The sequence below is a fragment of the Eurosta solidaginis genome, chromosome 3 (genome assembly GCF_040869045.1).
Source record: "Eurosta solidaginis isolate ZX-2024a chromosome 3, ASM4086904v1, whole genome shotgun sequence".
Taxonomy (NCBI): domain Eukaryota; kingdom Metazoa; phylum Arthropoda; class Insecta; order Diptera; family Tephritidae; genus Eurosta; species Eurosta solidaginis.
This window is the reverse complement of record NC_090321.1, coordinates 79,678,919-79,700,872: the sequence shown is the minus strand read 5'-3', so window position 1 is coordinate 79,700,872 and position 21,954 is coordinate 79,678,919. Positions and strand designations below refer to the sequence as shown.

The window sequence follows — 21,954 nt, the reverse complement described above, 5'->3', positions numbered from 1 at the left end:
TCTTTCTGGAAAATTCTCTCAGTCGTTTTAGTGCGTCCATTAGGGTTTGTCAATGCCAGTGTTTTTCTCGCAGGTACCTTTGATTTCGCTTTATTTGGCCCATTCGATCCATCAACCTTTGCTCGATCTACTTTCCTTGACTTTCGTAGTCTCTGTCGAATCTCCTCCACCAGCACTCGCTTACTGCTGAACCCTTTTTCCAAACTGAAGTTAAGTGGCACATCTTGGTTCTCATAACGCATCACCCTTCTCTGCATATCGATCTTGATGTCATGGTCAACCAAGAAATCCACTCCCAATATAACTTCATCAACAATCTCCGCCACAACAAATTTGTGTAAAACCATGACCTTCCCAATTAAGACTTCACAGATCACTTCTCCCCGGACTTGGTTATACTCGCCAGTGACCGTACGCAACCTCGCTCCAGGTAATGACTTTACTCTCCTGTAGAACAAATCCGATCGAATCAAGGAATGAGATGTACCCGTATCTACAGTCAGTACATGTTCTTTACCATCCACATTCCCTCTGACGGTAAGACTACTCGATTTTCTACCAATTTGCAACACAGATATCACAGGGCATTCAATAGCTGGATCTAGCTCTCGATCTCTACCTCTTACTCATCTCCTCCAGCTTTGCGTTTACGGCCATCCACATTGTTGGAACTATTATGACCAAGATCGCCATGACGTGCAATGTGACCGGGCTTCCCGCATTTGAAGCATTTGATAACTTTTTCACTCCGCTTTTGCGATCCTTTCAGCGCCTCCAATATTGCGTCTACCCACTCTGGCCTTTCTACTTCCACACGGCGTGCTTTGAAAACTGGCTTACACAGAAGAGACGCTGTTTCCTGAATCTGAGCATGTGATACCGTTTCTGCGAATGTTGGCTTTGGGCTTGCGTATGTAGCTCGCTTTGTTTCGACATCCTGTATGCCATTTATAAAGCTCTGAATCTTTACCCTTTTCAGTGTATTCCACGGGTGCGTCCGCATTCGCTAAATGTGCCAGCCTTTCAACATCCGACGCAAACTCTTGCAATGTTTCACCAGGCCTCTGGAAGCGGTTTAGTAACTCCATTTGGAATATCTGTTTTCTATGCTCGCTTCTATAACGTCTCTCAACAGCGGCCATCACTGCTTCATAGTTGTTCCGCTCTCCTTCGGGAATCGTCTGTAGGATTTCGGCTGCTGGTCCCTTCAATGCTACGAATAGAGCTGCAACTTTATCTTCAGCATTCCAGTTGTTCACTGCTGCGGTCTTCTCAAACTGTAGCTTAAAGACCTGGAAAGGAACAGAACCGTCAAAGGATGGTGTTTTTACCTTTGGATTGCTTGCTGAAACAGCTGGGCGATTTAATTGCAACTCCTGTCTACGACCTCTCAAAGCATCCACCTCTGCCTCGAATTTTTCTTCAAACTGCATTATTTTTTCGTCCATGCGCGCTTCGAGTTTTGATGATATACGCGCCTCTTGTGCTTCTAGTTGTACTGTTATGCGTGTCTCTTGTTCTTTTAGTTGAGTTGCCATATATGTCTTTTGATCCTCCAGCTGTGATGAAATTTGTGTTTCCTGTGCTTCAATCTTCGCTGTTATACGGTTCTCCTGCGATTCCAATTGTGATGACATGTTGGTAGATATTTGTGATGACATTTCCGACATTTGTGCCGATATTGCAGCCAATATCATGTTCAAGTCTGTGCTCGTAACTGTCTGCGATGTTTCATCTTTCTCTTCAGTTTTTATTGTCGTCTTGTTGGCATCGAGATGAAAGACATACTCTTCCACGTTAATTCCTTCTGATTCCATTGCCTCTCGTAGCCGTGCCTGAAGTTCGAGTTTAACGCCGCTTGTATTCAATCCACGGCTCTCCAACTCCTTCTTCAGTTGCTGGATCTTCAATTCACTTAACTTTTCCATGTCCTTGTTGTATTCGAAATCTTCGGAATTTATTCAACAATTCCTCTTCTGACACCAATTGTAACGAATTTACTGCAATTCCCCTTATTTGGAATCTTCTGCCAACGTTCGTATCGCTAAACTGTTGAATAAATAACTCCAATATTGAATAATGGAAAAATGGCCTTTATTAAAGTACTTCACAATAACACTTATACTTTGCAACGAATAGCTTGCTTAATAACCAAACTGATTGATAGCTCAAATGAAACTGATCTATTGCCCGACAGGTAGCGTGCTTAACTTAAAACTGCCCATAGCACCTCTACCGCTGATGCTTTTATACTCTGTGATTTCCTCGTGGCATCTTCTAGGCGCTTCCAGAATTTTACTTAGTTAGTTATAAATTTCTCAGCTACAACTACAGATGCATAATTTTTATAGCTTCTCTCATACCCCATGCGCTTGTATGTGTGAGCGACACTTCCACGATCACAATTGCATACCTTTAGGAGCATTTCAGATAAGATATCTGAATGTGCTTGTGCGTTGCTCTCAGCTGCTTGTACCTAATATGTGTAGACATAATGATTGATTCGTTTATGTAGATACATAATGATTGATCTATGAATGTGCATGCAAGGCGCTGCTTAGCATCGGCTTAGAGATGGCAGCACCCCTTAGTTTTGCTAATATTCGTAACAGTGGCGCATATTCATAGTCGAAATAAAATAGCTTTTAAATTTAGTTGCAGCTTTTTTGACAGATAGCTCATAGAAAATTATGTCAAAAAGCTGCAACTAAATTTAAAACCTATTTTATTTTGTTTATGATTATGCGCCAGTATGTTTAATTCTATCGGGATCTGTATCACTGTCTATTGCAACGATGGGATAAGCTTATGAACAAGTACGTCGTTTTTATTAGTTTCAGTTCTATTTTCTTCGCCTCGTACAAGCAAACAAATGGCCCTATCCAAAAATAGATAATGTATAATTTCCAAGCTGTTCTCTGATATGTATGTAGATGGTCGTTAGGCAAATTTACAAGGAAACTTCTTTATGAAATTATAGTAAAAGTTAACATGTACATTTGTGTATTTAATAAATTGCAGAATTATTATGAAACAGAATATGATTAAAATATAAGTTTTCATTTCGTACATACATATGCTTGTATATTGAAAATATAATATCACCAACAAAGTAAATACGTAGCAGAATTATAAAGAAATGTATTAACATAGACATAAAAACATCAAATATTTGAATTGTAACGACCTAAAAAATCAAATGATCCTGAAGCACCCCCCCCCCCCCCCCCAAACCCCCCGTCGCTACGCCCCTGATCCCAAACAAGAAACTAGACTCTACTTAGTAGAGCGTTTCTCTTACCAAACTGTCTCCTTCGTGTATATTAGACTGGGTCGATTTATTAACCGGTATCGCGACATAGATTTTTCGATAGGATTTGGGTCCAGGAAAAAAAGTTCCACTACGCATACCCAAAAAAAAATTTTTTATAAAACCCTACCCCACTCTTGGCAGTGGACATGTTTGTGTTCTTTTCTGGAATAAATATTGCATGATTTTTGCAGCTCTCCCGAAATTTTGCGTCCTCATTTAATAAAATATTGTCCGAAAAAGCATTATTTTGTACAAATTTAGTGATCGTTACATTATTAAATAGTAACAATAAGAAAGAAAGGAAATCCCCATTAGATAGGATTGCAGAAACTTTGCCATACATGCGCTAATTTCCTACTGGCGTGCTTGATGTGTAAAATTATTTGAATAAATTATTTATTTTTATTTGACAATTGCCTAAACATGAATGCTAATGATGTAAATTCAGAAACTTCACCTTTAATACAAATTCTAGCATTTTCAGGACTCCAAATTTCTTAAGAAATATGAAGTGCCGTCAGAAAACCGCTTTTTAAAGTTTACCTAATTCAATATTAATTTAGCATGCGCGCATACATATACATACGAATACATACAAACCTATAGTAGTAGTACTTATTTGAATGTAGGAATACTTTTTGAAGTTTTTGAATGTTGCTTAGTATTAAAAGGAGAACATACACATGACTTATCAGATCACAATAGTTTAAAGGTTCTCAAGAAATTATGGTCTTATTATACAAAGTATATTATTTTTTTCAAAATATGTGATTGTTAGTTTGAATTGAAAATGTAATGCAACGAAGTTTGAAACCTTTTTATTTCTGAATGAATTTTAACCCTTACGATTTGATGCATAAAAGGTTATCCTAAATAATATTGTGCACTTTCGTAGGTTAGGTTTTTGAAATCTAAAGAATATCTAATCCCGGTATTAATTACAATACAAGATCCCGAAATTCCCGGGGTTCCGAAAATATAAAATATTGGCATCCCTAATATAAGGCGAAGTTTTAGAATTTGTTGGCATATTCATTATCCCATTTGTCGGCATATGTTGCTATTATTCGGAAACTAAAAAAAAGTTTTTAAAACTTAGTTTTCGAGACCTCAGAAACTTGTACGGTGAGTACTTATATATATATTTTTACTAATAACATAAAAAACATTAAAAGTGCAAGAAACTTTTTTTTTATGAAAAAAAGCACACAAAAAAACTACGTAAATAAAGAATACCAAGATCAGTAAGATCCATGGTTCTTAGCAAGTAGGTACAGTTTAGAAATTTTGCAGTAAAATAAATAGTTTACACCCACTTAAAAAGATTGCTCGATATCACGCCGATTTTCACAGATTTTTATATACGAGTAAATGTGCCAAATGTTGTTGTATGGTGCGCAAGTGATGTAAAATTTTGGATATATCCATTTTACTTTATTCTACCCAAGATAATAAGGTTATTGGTTTCATCTGTCACTCTACATCGTAATGGCATAAACTAATCGAGATAAAATGTATCAAAATGATCACGGGAAAAAAGAAATTGATTGAAACCGATGATGCAAACTTTACATTTGGGTAGACAACTTTTTCTTTTCCAATTTTTACCATGAGAAGGTACGTAATAATTTTTCTAAATTAAAAATGATTCTGCTTACTGAAAGAGTCTATAGCATTTGTGAAAGCAACATTTTATTCAACCGTTATTTTGCAAAATTAAGGTTCAAATAAAAAATTTATGATTTTTATGTATAGAGCGGGGTGTCTGGGGTTCAGAGCTGTAAAATCTTACGTTTGCGATTTGTGTTATTTGGGTGGTTTTACACTTTGTCTATGACAATTTCCAAAAAAAAATTTTGATAAGCATTTATTTTCCATTTAGCTTTATGTTTTTAAAGCTGTGAGAGCGAACCCAACTACTATCGATATCGGTTAACTTTCGTCCATACAAATCGACCCACCCTAGTGTATATACCTTTTTTTATTTTGAAGAAGAAGGGATGACGAAAAACGATTATCATTAAATTTTGGCAACACGACCTGAAGACGGTTTTATATAGAACTCTTCGCGTTGCTAAGCCTTACAGGTGATTTCATGGTATCTTGCTACACAAAGTTTGTAAAATATTAAGTTCTATGCAAATCATAGGAAGGTCAAATGCTTGAGTGTTGGAAAGAGAAAGAAGCTAATGTAGTTTCGTATCAAAAAAGTTCGCACACAAATAAGCATTTGTTAGCTTGGAAGGAAACCCAGCTGAAAATTTAAACAATGGTTAAACAATTTTGTATAATTATCAAAGAAACAGTGTTGAATTTATACCGTTTTCTTTTCTGGCTAAAGTGTTACGCTTTTTGTACGCCGCGCAAGGGTTGTTGTTCTATTCTAAAAAACAGGCAACGCCTTTACGGGGTATTTCGTTCTTTAGTGAAAATTGTTGCCTGCTCGAAACGCAAAAGCGTTACACTTTTACCCTGTATAAAATGGCGGTGTGGCAGTGCAACTCTGTGAAACTCTCAATTCGCTCTTAAGTTCCACATATACTCTGTTAATATGAGGGAATATGGTGAGTTGAAATGTTCTTTGTATGCACTATAAATGTTGAAAATTTTCTGGGGTAGGGGTAACTCTATTAAGGCTTTACCATTACTTAGGCAACAATTTATTTCAGAACAGAAAACGCTATTAGTTTAGAGTGGGCGCTGTTTTATGAAATTTGAGTTATATGATTTTCAATAGAGGTACTGCCTTAAAGAGTATTTTATTGCACATGAGCAGATTTGCCAACCCCTATACACTTATAGCTCTTTTGTTTTTGTTTTGCACTGAAGAATAGGCACAGATACAAATTCTCAAATTGAATATAAAAAAAAATTTCATAGCAATCCAATAAGCCCTCACATACATATAAAAACGATTCATATGAAAGCACCTAATTTCATATGAAAGTAGAAAGAAAACGCACTTCCATATGAAACCAAAGCACTTCGGTATGGTATTCAAATTTACACTAACAAATTGACAACAAAAAAATTTTGAAAAATATTTGAGTACTGAGAAATATTTTAATTCAAAATTTATTCATTAAGGGGACCATCAAAATTCTTTAAACATTTAAAATATTTTTTTTTTTTGCAATTTAAAAAAGTTTCAGTGCACATATAATTTTGTATACGTATTGTGATTTGCACTTCAATACAAAAATTTTTGAGCAGCCTAAATTTCACATGAAAGTACAAAGAAAAAACATTTCCATATAAGACCAAGGCACTTCGGTATGATATCTCATAACTTTAACGAGCAATTCTTGTTTGTTTGTATAGCCGAACGATCTCGGAAACGGCTCCACTGATTTAAATGAAATTTGGCACAGAGATAATGTATCGCCTTCTAAGACTTTCTACCTAGGCGTTGCCACTCAGAATGTTTCACAAGCTTGCTACCTATTCGAAATAAAAAAAAAAAAATTGTGTGAGATATGCCGATATGGGTATCAAACGAAAGGTATTTCACTCCGCATTACAATAGGGACATTTTTTAGTAGGGTCGCTATTTAGGGTTGCCACCTATTCGAAATAAAAAAAAATTGCATGAGATATGCCGATATGGGCATCAAACGAAAGGTATTTCACTCCGCATTACAATAGGGACATTTTTGAATAGGGTTACCATTTAGGGTTGCCACCTACTGGAAATTTAAAAAAAGTTGCATAAGATATGCCGATATGGGTATCAAACGAAAGGTATTTCACTCGGCATTACAATAGGGAAATTTTTTAGTAGGGTCGCTATTTAGGGTTGCCACCTATTCGAAATAAAAAAAAATTGCATGCGATATGCCGATATGGGCATCAAACGAAAGGTATTTCACTCCGCATTACAATAGGAACATTTTTGAGTAGGGTTGCCACCTATTCGAAATTAAAAAAATTTCATGAGATATGCCGATATGGGTATCAAACGAAAGGCATTTCACCCCGCATTACAATAGGGACATTTTTGAATAGGGTTGCCATTTAGGGTTGCCACCTACTGGAAATTTAAAAAAAGTTGCATAAGATATGCCGATATGGGTATCAAACGAAAGGTATTTCACTCGGCATTACAATAGGGAAATTTTTTAGTAGGGTCGCTATTTAGGGTTGCCACCTATTCGAAATAAAAAAAAATTGCATGAGATATGCCGATATGGGCATCAAACGAAAGGTATTTCACTCCGCATTACAATAGGAACATTTTTGAGTAGGGTTTCCACCTATTCGAAATTAAAAAAATTTCATGAGATATGCCGATATGGGTATCAAACGAAAGGCATTTCACCCCGCATTACAATAGGGACATTTTTGAATAGGGTTGCCATTTAGGGTTGCCACCTACTGGAAATTTAAAACAATTTGCATAAGATATGTCGATATGGGTATCAAACGAAAGGTATTTCACTCGGCATTACAATAGGGACATTTTTGAGTAGGGTTACCATTTAGGGTTGGGGTAGTTAGACGAAATAGTACTCTACTTACTCATATTCTATTAAAGCTTTAAAGGAGAACATTAAAGTTAAAAATCTTCGTAAAAAAGTCTTACACATGATTCGACTTTATTTTCTAAATTTCATATACGCTAATAATATTGAAATCCAATATCAAGGCACCGTGGCAAATTCTAGCAAAATATATTTAAATGCATATTTTTGGCAAATATGAAATGAATAATTGCAATTTCTCACAGATTACTATTAGAAAGATTTCTTACCGTAGCAAAAAGATATCTCACCAAGGTAATTTTCTACCGTTGAACACTAGAGGCATATGTTCAATTTGAAAACGACATCTAACCATTTAACTACTTACCAACAGATGGCGCTTGGGGAAGTAAGTTGACATTTAATTATACTAACTGATAGTTGTCGTTTGTGAAATTTACAAGTTTTTAGAATGTAATAAAATTGTGAGACTTTCATAGTGTATAACTAAAAAATGTTTGGAATTAATAATTCGGTGCATGAAGATACTCGACCTAAATAACTTAGTTATCGATTTCACTAATTCTCATAACAATCCCTTATACTATAGGCTGGAATTACCCATTTCAAATTTTTCATGCCAGTTCATTTTGCGGTTAGTGTTTGATATGCTTTTGAAATCTATTTTTAAGGAAATCAAATATTGGTAGGTAAAAATATATAATATATGTGCATATAAAAAAAGTAGAGTTTGATTAATGATGACATGTAGAACAGAGTAAGTTATGCGGTATACTCGAAGATTGCTCGGTCGCCCAGGTACTAAAAATTTACACTAACAAATTTAAATTAAAAATTTACACTAACATTTTTCAAAAATATTGTAGCTCTGAGAAACATTTTAATTCAAAATTTATTAATTAAGAGGACCATCAAAATTCTTTAAACATTTATAATATTTTTTTTTTTCTTCAATTTAAAAAAGTTTCAGTGCACATATAATTTTGTATACGTATTGTGATTTGCACTTCAATACAAAAATTTTTGAACAGCCCTGCACACGAGCTTTCAGAATGATGAAAGTGGATGAAAATGTTTATAAAAAAAATTGTCTGTTCTTTTTTATGCAAATTACATCAATAATTTACTACTCAAATGGCTCTACCAAAAGCAAATAAATCTTTATAGTAGTCCAGATAGCTATAATAAGCCTTCTAATATAGAAAGAAGAAGCTATTCTGTATTACATAGTAAGTAAGACAGTAGGGCCAGACTTAAGTCTGACTTCAACTTTGGCAACAAAGAAGTTGTTAACTTTTTTCCTCGTTTCCACATTCCACAAACTGTATTTATGCAGCAATATATTCGTGCGGCATACCTTGAACTCATCTGTAAGACGTAGCAACAAAGCGTTTTATGTTAATCCGGCTTAAAATCTGTCCATATTTCGAACTCATCTTTCCGGCATAGCATCGAAACGGCTGGATTTACATAGAACGCTTTGCTGAGTGTTTCGCAAGCTACACCTAAACCGAACATTGAAGTAATCTGTTCAAGTGAAGCACTGGTCGAAGTGTTTTATGTAAGGCCGGACGTACATAAAACGCTTAGTCAAGTTTTGCAACACTTTACAATGCACACATTCTCGGTAGGAAGACTATGCTATACCTCTGGGAAAAACTGTAAAAATTATACCAGAAAAGCTTCTGTTAATTCTAAAACGGTGAAAAAACTCGCCGAACTTCTATATATTTAAACTTTTTTTATCCTCAGTTCAAATCATTCTGCTCTTAATACTAAGATGTGTCACAGTGTTAATTGTTTTGTATCATGTGAATAAATGTAAAATCATCACAGATCAAACATGACCCGATAAAAAAATAGATTCACTACTATTATCTAAATCTTTGGCACTCTGACCTTCGTCATTTTTATCATCACTTAAAATCTCAGACTTTTCCCCAGAACTCTTACTCTGAACTGCTGTGTCAATTGTACTCGTTACAACGAAATTTACAGCACTGTTTATAGCTGGAGTTTTGTTATTCCTCCTCAAGTTTTCAGGTACACACATCTCCATTTCCTGCTTTGGTGTATCATCATTCAAAACATCTTTCGTAATTTCGTTCCCTTTTTCACAAATAGTAGCATTTTGAAACTCTGCTACATTCGGAGTAACTTCCGGAACAATATCTTTCTCTGCATAACTATTATAATGGTTGTGAATGTCTAAGTCGCTGTCACCAGCATTTGGTGATGAGCTTACGATCTCATGAAGATCCGTTCGTGAGTCCCTACAGCATACCTTATCGACGCAGTCAGGTGCGCTACATTGCATTAAGCATTCAATAGATGGAGTTTTAGGACTCAGAAACTCTGGTTGTATGGTAACTTCTGTAATCCCACGATCATGGAAATATGCACGCACGTCGTTAATTATTTTTGTATAAAGCCGCGGATTTTGGAACATTATGTGTACGGTTGCCACGGATTTATGTGCCGATAATTGCCAGATGTGCAGATCATGGTAGCTAACAATTTCGGGGAATTTTATGACCATTGTACGTTCGAAATCATCCATATTTAATGAACCAGGAATTGTTTGGAGGAGAATTAAGCATGATTGTTTCACTGGAATAAAAAAGAAAATCATTGTAATATGTTATTTAAACAAAGATAAAATAATGGGGTGGAAGTTTTAAAGAAAATCTAGGATCGATATTATCTTATGAAACTTTTAGAACAGCAAAAGTGGGTAAATTTCCTAAGGAGTTTGAGCTTATCCGCTGAATTGAAAAATATACGCTCAAACGTAAAATGTTTCTCACGCCACAATTATCTACTAGTCTTCAAGGGCTGTATATATACCATTGTACCAGAAACCAAACCTGAAAGGGAACAAGTTCAGGGAGCCGTTAACAAGGGTAAAGCCTCCAAATAAATTGACCCCGAAAATATCTCCATTCTGAGTCTTAAAACCCAAAAGCCCGGGACAATAACTTTTCGTTTCAGAACCACCGACCCCTAGTAAATGAGCGGCTGGCCAATTGCTTTATATATTTACGACTGCAGGATTTGGTGCTGCTCTGTTGTTGTGCCATCTGATATGCCCACATTGTGGCCACAGCCTAGGTTTGTATTAATGACAAATCACATTAACGAGACTTAAAGGACTAGAAGGAAAACTGTTTTTCATGATCCTAGCCATTATATGGAAGGAACCGCGCTTAATGCCTTTATTGTGCAATCGTTCGCATAGGAAACTATGGTGACTCCGGGGGTGTAAAGGAGTTTCGATATCTAAAACAATATGAGGATGGGACACTACTTTTTGACACCCGCTGTTACCAAGCTGTGTGCCTTCCATTCAGACAGTTTACGGTGCGCCTTTTTGTGTCAAACGCTTTTGAAAGTTCAACGGGTGAAGTTTTTCTTGTTCGATTTTATGCTGAGCGCTGGCTTACCGGATATTTTTTAGAAGCGACAAAAGGGGAAAGTTAAAAAATTGGCCAAGATATTCTGATTTGGAAGGTTTGGCTTTCACAGTGACTTATTAGTCTTTGTTGTTGTTTTAGGAATAGGCAACTCATTATTTTTGTTGTTGCGCTCTTCTGACGGCCCGTCGTCTGATCTTGTCAAACAAAGGATACAAAGTATAAGTAAGTTCGACAGAAGTGCTAGCCCATTTCTTCGAATCCAGCAACAATTTGTTACAAATGCGATAGATATTTTATGTGGTAAGATGCTTAGTGGATGCGAGACCGCCTCCGTTACATTTCTCGACATTTATGTAGAGGGATTCAAGGGGTTGATAATGCAATGCAAAGCTTTATAGCTTCCGCAACCCACCTAAGCGAGGGGAATCCTGTTACAAATATGTATGTATCATACACATATTTAGCCATCGAGGCTCTGGCGACTCAAAGTTTCTCAAATAACTAGGGGTAGGGGGCGTTATCGTTACTACAACAACAACGACATCTTTTCTGTAGACATATCTATCACAGGGTCCCATGTCAGATCTGGCGGTTAACTTCGCCTTTTTATGAATTAAATTAGATTATTTCTGTCATCTTTTCATTTAAGCCGTTACAGTTTAGTCATAGAGTTAGGTAGTGGAAAGAAGAAGTAATTCTGGTGGTCACAGTGTGGTTAGGTTAGGTTAGGTTGCAAGGGCTGAGCTGAACACTATGGTAACAGCTCACTACTTAGGCCACCAATGGGCCGATTGTAATACCCCATGCGGTCTCAAAAGCGGACCCCTGCCCTGCCTAAAGCGGGTCAAACCACCTTGTGGAAATTATAAATTTTTCCAGAGCCTTTACTTCATAGCAGGAGACCTCAGCGAGGTCATGTAGAAAAGGTTTACCAAGGATAGCCATCCTACGCCTACTAAGCGCTGGACAGTGACAGAGAAGGTGCTGGACGCTCTCTTCCTCTTCTGTACATCTGCAGCTGCGACAATAGTCGAAGGTCGTTACCCCCATTCTAGCACCGTGCGTGCCTATTAAGCAATGCCCTGTTAGAACCCTTATCAGGGACGATAGAGCTGATTTGTTTAAAATCAGAAGCGCTTCTGTGTGCCCCTTGTCATATGAGGGCCAGGTTTGCCTGGATGTCTCACACGATGATATGGCTGACCATAGTCCATTTGCGATTCTTATAGTGCTTGTGTTCACACGAAGCCTGAAAGTGGCCATGGGTATGCCTACCGAATCATTTCCCGGAAGGATATCGTCGGTGGTGCCTCTTCTGGCCAGCTCGTCTGCCCTGCAATTGCCTGGTTGGTTAGTAAGCCTTGATGGCATACGACTTCTCTTAGAACTTCTAGGAAGGTAGTATCGTCCAACTGCATTTAGCTGATGGCCCTTTGGTATATACATATGCTATGCTGTCGCACGATGCACATGGTGTGAGGAACCAAAAGCTTGAAGTTGAAGATCACAAAAATGTCTTTAACAGATTGTTTTTTTGCCAAAAGCAAGCACCTGCTGGTGGCAGCTCATGTTCGACGAACGTGGCTGCAAGATATGAAAAACTCTTAATCCGCCCAGCAGGCTAGGGGGCTTAGAACATACCCGCGGCAGGTGTGCATGTCGTAAGAAGCGACTAAAATACCCAAATGATTCAAGAGGTTGTGTAGCGCAACCTTTTCAAAGGGTTTCCCGCGCAACTTATAGCTACTCCAACCCATTTATCAACCTCACCCTCCCGTGGCTGTTTCCTAACAGCCGAGGCTCTGGTGACCCCAGGTCCCTCGTGGAACTAGGGAGTGGGGGCGGGATAGCCTAAAGGGTTTAATGTGGTTCCCGAAAAGATCGGGGTTGTACCATAATGGTGCTTGTTACTGGAGCGTACCGGATCTGTATACGGCAAAGGACCATCAACATCGATAACACTACTCAAAGCCCTCGGGGAGTGTCTTTATCGCTACAAAAACAACAACAATAACCTCTTAATCTAACTCTACTAACACCTTTTTCTCTTTGGGAGATCTTATTTTAAATGAGTCGTCCATCGTATAACCTTGAGGACAATTAATGATTGGATATATGAGATATTGAATTCTTAAATATTCACAAAATAATAAACTTACTATATGGATAACTGAGCGACACCAAAAGCACACATGAAAATATCGAGAGTACGGGATCTATAAATTTAGCCGTGTGCTCTTCATCCTCTGCAATATTTACAATCAATGCACAAAGTATTACGAATATTGTACTCGATACATCACGTAACATTTCCACAGCACCTTGTCGTTTCGGCACATAATGTAATTGTCCAATTTCTGCTTTTAAATCCTCCTTCAGCTGTCTATCATTATTTGTACTCTCTCTATTAGGCTTTGAGAGCTGTCTTTCATCAGCTTTAAGTTCTCCACTAGACGATAGTACACGATCCAGTACTACGTCCCCGCTAAGAGTCACATGCAAGAAACTCCCTTGATGCATTGTATAACCACCGATTAGTAAATATGTTAAACCATTCAAGATTAGTCCAAAGAAACCTAGTATCATTACAATTATAGGCAAATGCATTGTATCTTGATGATCGATGTGTACGAGTGTTTGCAATGCCTCTACAATTAGCGAAAAAGAAAGAGATGCCAGTATTATGAAAACGATAAGCATAGTTAGTATATCGATACGAGTCCATCCAAAGGTATTGCGGAGCTTCATTTCTCGGCGATGTCGTTTTGCGGATGGTGAATGTGGGCCCGACATATTCACAACAATAATGTTGTCTTTATTGGGAGAGTTGGATAAATTCAAGTTACTGCCAGCGTAAGCTGAGCTAATATATTCTTCGAAATGGGGTTCATTACGTTTTCTGCTGTGCTGCAAAGAAAATATTTGAGTTACAATAAAGGACTAAAAATATTGATGAATATAATATACGCGTCTATCAGAGCTCTTAAAACTATTCGAATAATTCAATTCATCTAATATTTGATTTTATATTTTTGTACGTTTCTTAATCGAATTTCACTATTCGAGTAGTTGATTTTTTCAGATTATTCGAGTTATCGCAACTCAACAACTATTCGTTTATCTTATGCAAATCGAACGTTTGATTTTTATTAATTACCTATACGCCATGTACGAGGTGTGTTCAGAAAATAACGGGATTTTTATAATTTCGAGGGTTTGGAGTGTCCAATTGTCAAACATTTTTATACTCAGTTGAGCAGAGCTCACAGAGTATATTAACTTTGATTGGATAACGGTTGATTGTACAGGTATAAAGGAATCGAGATAGATATAGACTTCCATATATCAAAATCATCAGTATCGAAAACAATTCGATTGAGCCATGTCCGTCCGTCCGTCCATCCGTCCGTCTGCCCGTTAACACGATAACTTGAGTAAAGTTTGAGGTATCTTGATGAAATTTGGCATGTAGGTTCCTGGGCACTCATCTCAGATCGCTATTTAAAATGAACGATATCGGACAATAACCACGCCCACTTTTTCGATATCGAAAATTTCGAAAAATCGAAAAAGTGCGATAATTCCTTACCAAATACGGATTAAGCGATGAAACTTGGTGGGTGAGTTGAAAACTAGTAAAATTTTGGACAATGGGCGTGGCACCGCCCACTTTTAAAAGAAGGTAATTTAGAAGTTTTGCAAGCTGTAATTTGGCATTCGTTGAAGATATCATGATGAAATTTGGCAGGAACGGTACTCTTATTGCTATATGTCTGCTTAATAAAAATTAGCAAAATCGGAGAACGACCACTTTTTAAAAAAAATTTTTTTTTAATTCAAATTTTAAAAGAAAAGTTAATGTCTTTACAGTATATAAGTAAATTATGACAACATGCAATTCCAGTAATGATATGTTGCAACAAAATACAAAAATAAAAGAAAATTTCAAAATGGGCGTGGCGCCACCCTTTTTCATTTAATTTGTCTAGGATACTTTTAATGCCATAAGTCGAACATAAATTTACCAATCCTTGTGAAATTTGGTAGGGGCTTAGATTCTGGGACGATAACTGTTTTCTGTGAAAAAGGGCGAAATCGGTTGAAGCCACGCCCAGTTTTTATACACAGTCGACCGTCTGTCCTTCCGCTCGGCCGTTAACACGATAACTTGAGCACAAATAGATATATCTTTACTAAACTCAGTTCACGTACTTATCTGAACTCACTTTGTATTGGTGTAAAAAATGGCCGAAATCCGATTATGACCACGCCCACTTTTTCGATATCGAAAATTACGAAAAATGAAAAAAATGCCATAATTATATACCAAATACGAAAAAAGGGATGAAACATGGTAATTGGATTGGTCTATTGACGCAAAATTTAACTTTAGAAAAAAACTTGGTAAAATGGGTGTGACACCTACCATATTAAGTAGAAGAAAATGAAAAAGTTTTGCAGGGCGAAATCAAAAGCCCTTGGAATCTTGGAAGGAATACTGTTCGTGGTATTACATATATAAATAAATTAGCGGTACCCGACAGATGATGTTCTGGATCACCCTGGTCCACATTTTGGTCGATATCTCGAAAACGCCTTCACATATACAACTAAGGGCCGCTCCCTTTTAAAACCCTCATTAATACCTTTAATTTGATACCCATATCGTACAAACACATTCTAGAGTCACCCCTGGTCCACGTTTATGGCGATATCTCGAAAAGGCGTCCACATATAGAACTAAGGCCCACTCACTTTTAAAATATTCATTAACACCATTCATTTAATACCCATATCGTACAAACAAATTCTAGAGTCACCCCTGGTCCACGTTTATGGCGATATCCCGAAAAGGCGTCCACCCATAGAACTAAGGCCCACTCCCTTTTAAAACACTTATTAACACCTTTCGTTTGATACCCATATTGTACAAACGCATTCTAGAGTCAACCCTGGTCCACTTTTATAACGATATTCCGAAAAGGCGTCCACCTATAGAACTAAGGCCCGCTCCCTTTTAAAATACTCATTAACACCTTTCATTTGATACCCATATAGTACAAACAAATTCTAGAGTCACTCCTGGTCCACCTTTATGGCGATATCTCGAAAAGGCGTCTACATATAGAACTAAGACCCACGCCCCCTTAAAATACTCATTAACACCTTTCATTTGATACTCATATCGTACAAACAAATTCTAGAGTCACCCCTGGTCCACCTTTATGGCGATATCCCTAAATGGCGTCCATCTATAGAACTATGGCCCACTTCCTCTTAAAATACTCTTTAATGCCTTCCATTTGATACAAATGTCATACAAACGCATTCCAGGGTTACCCTAGGTTCTTTTTACAACATGGTGATTTTTCCTTACCTTGTCTACACAGCTCTCAACTGAGTATGTAATGTTCGGTTACACCCGAACTTAGCCTTCCTTACTTGTTTTTTATAATGTTGATACACATGTCCCTGAAGTATGATAAAATTTTCAGCTGAATTCACTGTTTACTTTGTCAGTGACAGCTGCTAAGGTTAGACGTGTTTTTATGAGGTCGGCGATTTTCGTTTGTTAAAAAAAATGGATCAAAGAATTTGTATCAAATTTTGCACAAAGAATGAAATAAAGTGTAACAAAGTGTGCGAATGTTAAAAAAGGCCTATACGGTGAGTCTGCAATGAGTAAAACAGTGCAGGCTTTCTGGATCGCCAAGACCGAAAAAGGCTCGACAGGTGCGGCTTTTCATGGCTTTTGCGCCACGATAATGCACCTGCTCACACTTCATTGCTTGTTCGTGAATTTTTGTCCAAAAACAATACGGTAACGATGCTCCCCCTGCCACCATATTCGCCAGACATGGGTCCGTGTGACTTTTTGCTATTTCCAAAGATAAAGAGAACCTTGAAGGGCCGTCGTCAAGCATAGATGAAGTTAAAAGCGCATCGCTGAAAGAGCTGAAGGCTATCCCACAGATCGAGTTTGAGAAGTGTTTCGAGGATTGGAAGAAGCGCTGGCGCAAGTGCATAATATCTAATGGGGACTAGTTTGAAGGCGACAACATTAATGTGGATGAATAAATAAATACTTTTTCGAAAAACGAAAATTCCCGTTATTTTCTGAACACACCTCGTATGAACCACATATGTCTTCTTTGTTGAAACGTGGTTATTTTGATCGCTTACCAGATATTAAATTCTTTCAATGGCTTGTATAAAAATCGGTGTCTCCTAGTAAAATTTTCTGAGCTTTCTCATTCCCATTTGAAAAACGCATGATGTAATAATAATAATAATAATATTAATTTCATCATGGAAAAACGTAAGTAAACATCCAGCTCAATATTTCCATAAGAATGTCAAAAAATAGAAAACTTTGTCCATTGGGATTCTCAATGGGAGCTTTTTTTGTTTTCATCGCGAATATCCATAGCTAAAGAAATAAAAAAGATGTCCATACTTTTCTAACGTGCAACATCTGATCTTTCTACGATGAAAAGTACGTTCGCTACGGACTGAGATGTGATGAGTGAGTGCCAATCTGCTGATATGAGAGCTTTGAACACCGATTTCTCGAAAAAGTTGTATGAAACTCAAAAAAAAAAATTGTCCGATATTTTTGTTTTTCTTGGTCCTAGTTAAAGGTGGCCAAGGTATCTAAACGCATCTTTCGATTACCTTCTAAACAGCAAACTAGAATAAATTTAAATCCACCTAATGAATCGCAAGAGGGCATGAAACTAAATATGTATAGTACGGCCCGGGGAAGGACACTTTTAATAGCTGGTAAAAGGTTTCTATTACACTACTCGACAAAAAAATATCCAAAAATAAAATAGGCCTTTTCTAAAGTAAAATTTTCTCCTGATTCCGAATATGGCTTCCATTTTCCTGTGGCAGATCTAGTTTCCGAGATTCCCATTTTCGCAGAACACTACTTCATATAGGTAGGGCAAACATTTGTAGTTTTCATTTTTTCGTGTTATACTGTTGAATTATACATTATACTAATTCTCATAAATATTTCTTGCCTTCACCTCCTTTCAGTATCTTCAGTAGTTTAGCCAAAAAACGTTGAAAAAATTTTGAGAAAAAAAAGAAATTTTTTACAAAATTTCAGATTTAACCACTTTAAAATCGGAAAAATTCTATGGACGAAAAAAAGTTAGCCCTTCTATGTTGTAGGTAATTTAACTACGAAAATTTTAAGCATACCAGTACAACAATCGGGCGTGCCGTTGAGACTATAGCCCCGTTAACTTGCAAGCGTCTATCTTAAAATTTTAGTATTACTTTGATAAAATTGGCGAGACATTTTATTTGGTCACTCTACCTTAGGGTCTAATAAATTTAAAAAGACATAAAGTATTTAATTGTCACTACTCTTTGTTGTAAATTTTGTTTTGAAAATTGTAGTGCAAATTTATACATACTATATCGGTAGATGTGTTTACGAAATGGCTTGTTGCAAAACAGATTTTAAATGTAAAAATAATCCGGATGATTTTTGCTTTATTTGCGGACATTATATTTTTGGAAACTCAGCTCGGAAAATAACTAATTCTTTCAAAGATGCATACTTTCATTATTTCGGTTTCCGTGTAAAAAATCTCGATAAATCTGGGACACCTTATTTTATTTGCGCCTCATGTAGATTAACTTTAATGAGATGGGTATCGGGTAAAGGTCATAACATGAAGTTTGGTGTTCCAATGATGTGGACTGAACCATTTAACCACGACCAGTGCTATTTTTGCGTGATAGACCTTAAAGGTAAAACGAGAAAAAAGAGGAAATTAATAAGATTTCCAAATGTGGCATCAGCTAAAAAACCAAAACTATATGACCATACCTTACCCATACTTAGGCCGCCTATAAGTTTTGAAGCCTCAAGCGAAAGTGACTCGGAAGCAGATAATTCAGACAGTGAACAAGAAGGAGAGATCCCACATCGAGTCTCACAAGCCGAACTTAATGACATGGCCAGAGATTTGAAATTATCGAAATTTGACAGCGAAGTTCTAGGATCTCGTTTGCCGCAATGGGGTAGCCTGGGCCCTTCGACAAGTACTTCCAAATTTCGAAATAGACCCAAAACTTTGTCTTCTTTTTTTTACTAAAAGTGAAAATATTTGCTACTGCAATGATGTTCAAGTTTTATTTGAAGTACTAAAATTAGAAAATAAAGTGGATGATTGGCGCTTGTTTATGGACAGTTCAAAGCATAGTTTAAAAGCAGTATTACTCCATAAAGGAAATTCGTTACCGTCAATACCAGTGGCACAATCTGAGAATACTACTTGAGATCATTCAATATAAACAATTTAATTGGAAAATTTGTGCGGACTTAAAGGTAAGCAGTTTCGGTGGTACAATTTATAATAAATAGTATATGAAATACATCCCAGGTTGTAGCTATAATTCTCGGACTTCAAGGATGTTTCACTAAATATTGCTGTTTTCTCTATCTTTGGGACAGCCGTGCTAGAGAAACCCATTATATTCAGGAAAACTGGCCACCAAGAGCTGAGTACGAACCAGGTGCCTTCAATATCGCAAACCCGCCTTTAGTAAATCCCGAACGAGTTATTTTGCCAGCACTTCACATCAAATTAGGGTTAATGAAAATTTTTGTAAAGGCTTTAAATAAGGACGCGCAATCCTTCCAGTACCTAACGAAATTTTTCCCTAAAATAACTCAAGCCAAATTAAAAGAATTTATATTTGTTGGTCCGCAAATTAGAAAGTTGCTGAAAGACGAAAATTTTGCGAATCATTTATCATCAGTAGAAGCAGCGGCTTGGGACAGCTTTAAGCAAGTCGTTAGTGGATTTCTTGGCAACAACAAAGATCCCAACTATAGAGAGATGGTCAAAGCCTTGTTGAAAAACTACAGTGCTATGAAATGCAACATGTCCCTCAAAATGCATGTTTTGCATTCACATTTGGATAATTTTCCCGCAAACCTAGGTGCTGAAAGTGATAAACAGGGTGAAAGGTTTCACCAAGACCTCATGATTTTTGAAAAGCATTACCAAGGTTTTTGAAATGAAGAAATGATGGGAGATTATTGCTGGACAATAATACGGGAGACAAACCCAGAAAATTATAAACGAGTAGTTAAAAGTACCCACGTCCCTCACTATCGCCACGGTAAAATCGCTCAATTTGACTTTTTTATATTTAGATATGTATGTATTTAATTAATGTTGTTGTCGTTGTTGTTTTTTACTGAATTGCTGATTTATACTCATATTACTCAATTAAATACAGTTTAACGTGCAAGCATATGCCAATAATAAAATGTTATAAAAAAATAAAAACGTAGTTTGAATAAAAATTGTCTCTATAAAAAATTGTAGGATAGACGCTTGGAAGTTAACGGGGCTATAGTCTCAACGGCACGTCTGATTGTTGTACTGGTATGCGTAAAATTTTCGTAATTAAATTACCTACAACATAGGAGGGCTAACTGTTTTTCGTCAATAGAATTTTTCCGATTTTAAAAGGTTAAATCTGAAATTTTGTAAAAAATTTCGTTTTTTTTCAACATTTTTTGAAAGTTTTTTGGCATAGTGGTCAAGATACTTAAGGGAGGTGAAGGCATGAAATTTTTATGGGAATTAGCATAATGCATAATTCAACAGTTTAAAACGAAAAAAATGAAAAATACAAATTTTTGCCGTACCTATATGAAGTAGTGTTCTGCTAAAACGGGAATTTCCATATTTTCGCCGATATCTCGGAAACTAGATCTTCCACAGGAAAATGGAAGTCATATTCGAAATCAGGAGAAAATTTCACTTTAGGAAAGGCCTATTTTATTCTTGGAGACTAAAGTTGATCAAAATTTGTTGAGTAGTGTTATCTTTTGTTTCAGAGTCATTTCACGGAAGTTCAATGATTACATTCAAAATATTTCTCGATAATTTTAGTGATATTGCGGAATGTGGCCTTTTTGATATAACATACTCACAGATTGAAACATTTTCAGACTTTCGATATAAGTCTGATCGGGCAAAAAATTTCTTTAGAATAACTTGCTGAGATATACCTCCGAGTAGATTCAGGCCGAGCTTTTCTTTTAATTCGCGTGGAGAAATTTTTTATGGACGATGTACGGTTACTCGATTTCAAGTAATCGAGTTCTGAAAACTGAATAGTAGAGCATTCTAATGATTCGAACATTCCATTAATCGAATGTCATAATCAAATCATCTAGTATAGCTAGTGCAAGTAAAAACTTGTAATTTTATCCACTATCACCCTACGTTTCGCCAAGCTCCTTGGCATCATCAGAGGTATAATCTAATATCTATCTTGACGGCCGCAGAAAATTTTCAATACTTATATTCCAGGGCGTGAAATTAGCTCACATCAAACATATCTGTTAATAATTTCCAGTTTCAGGTACTTCGCTACTATTCTGCACAAGGTCTACGACACGCTGTGAAACTAATCTGTAAGAAAGAACTTTCAACAGCTTTGAAATAACTGAGGTTTTTATTTTAAATAGTGACTCGCGTCTCCATTGGTAGGTAGCATTCCTCTTACTATGTAGATGACGCCATAGCTGTGAGTACGATGTTGGCCCGGGGTAGTAATTCGCCAAACTTTAAGCCCCCTTACTCAGAAAGTCTTTTAACGCCCTATTTTGTTGTGACAAAAAATCCTTTATCCAGATATACTTAATAATGTATATTGGAACGATTTTCCGTCATCCCTTGTCGAATTTGGTTTCGAGACA

General features: G+C 36.6%; 1 protein-coding gene across 18 annotated transcripts in view; it reads right to left on the bottom strand.

Moving 5' to 3' along the window:
- ZnT77C (Zinc transporter 77C) overlaps positions 1–21,954 on the bottom strand; it is a 116,041-nt gene that overhangs the window by 21,342 nt on the left and 72,745 nt on the right. For 17 of the 18 annotated variants that reach the window (XM_067772543.1, XM_067772545.1, XM_067772546.1 and 14 more), the window contains 2 exons: positions 13,370–14,117; positions 9,748–10,404 (listed from right to left, as the gene is read on the bottom strand). In XM_067772543.1, coding sequence (XP_067628644.1) covers positions 9,748–10,404; positions 13,370–14,117 — 1,405 coding nt within the window. The remainder of the gene's footprint in view (positions 1–9,747; positions 10,405–13,369; positions 14,118–21,954) is intronic. The other variant, XM_067772561.1, reaches the window with a different exon arrangement.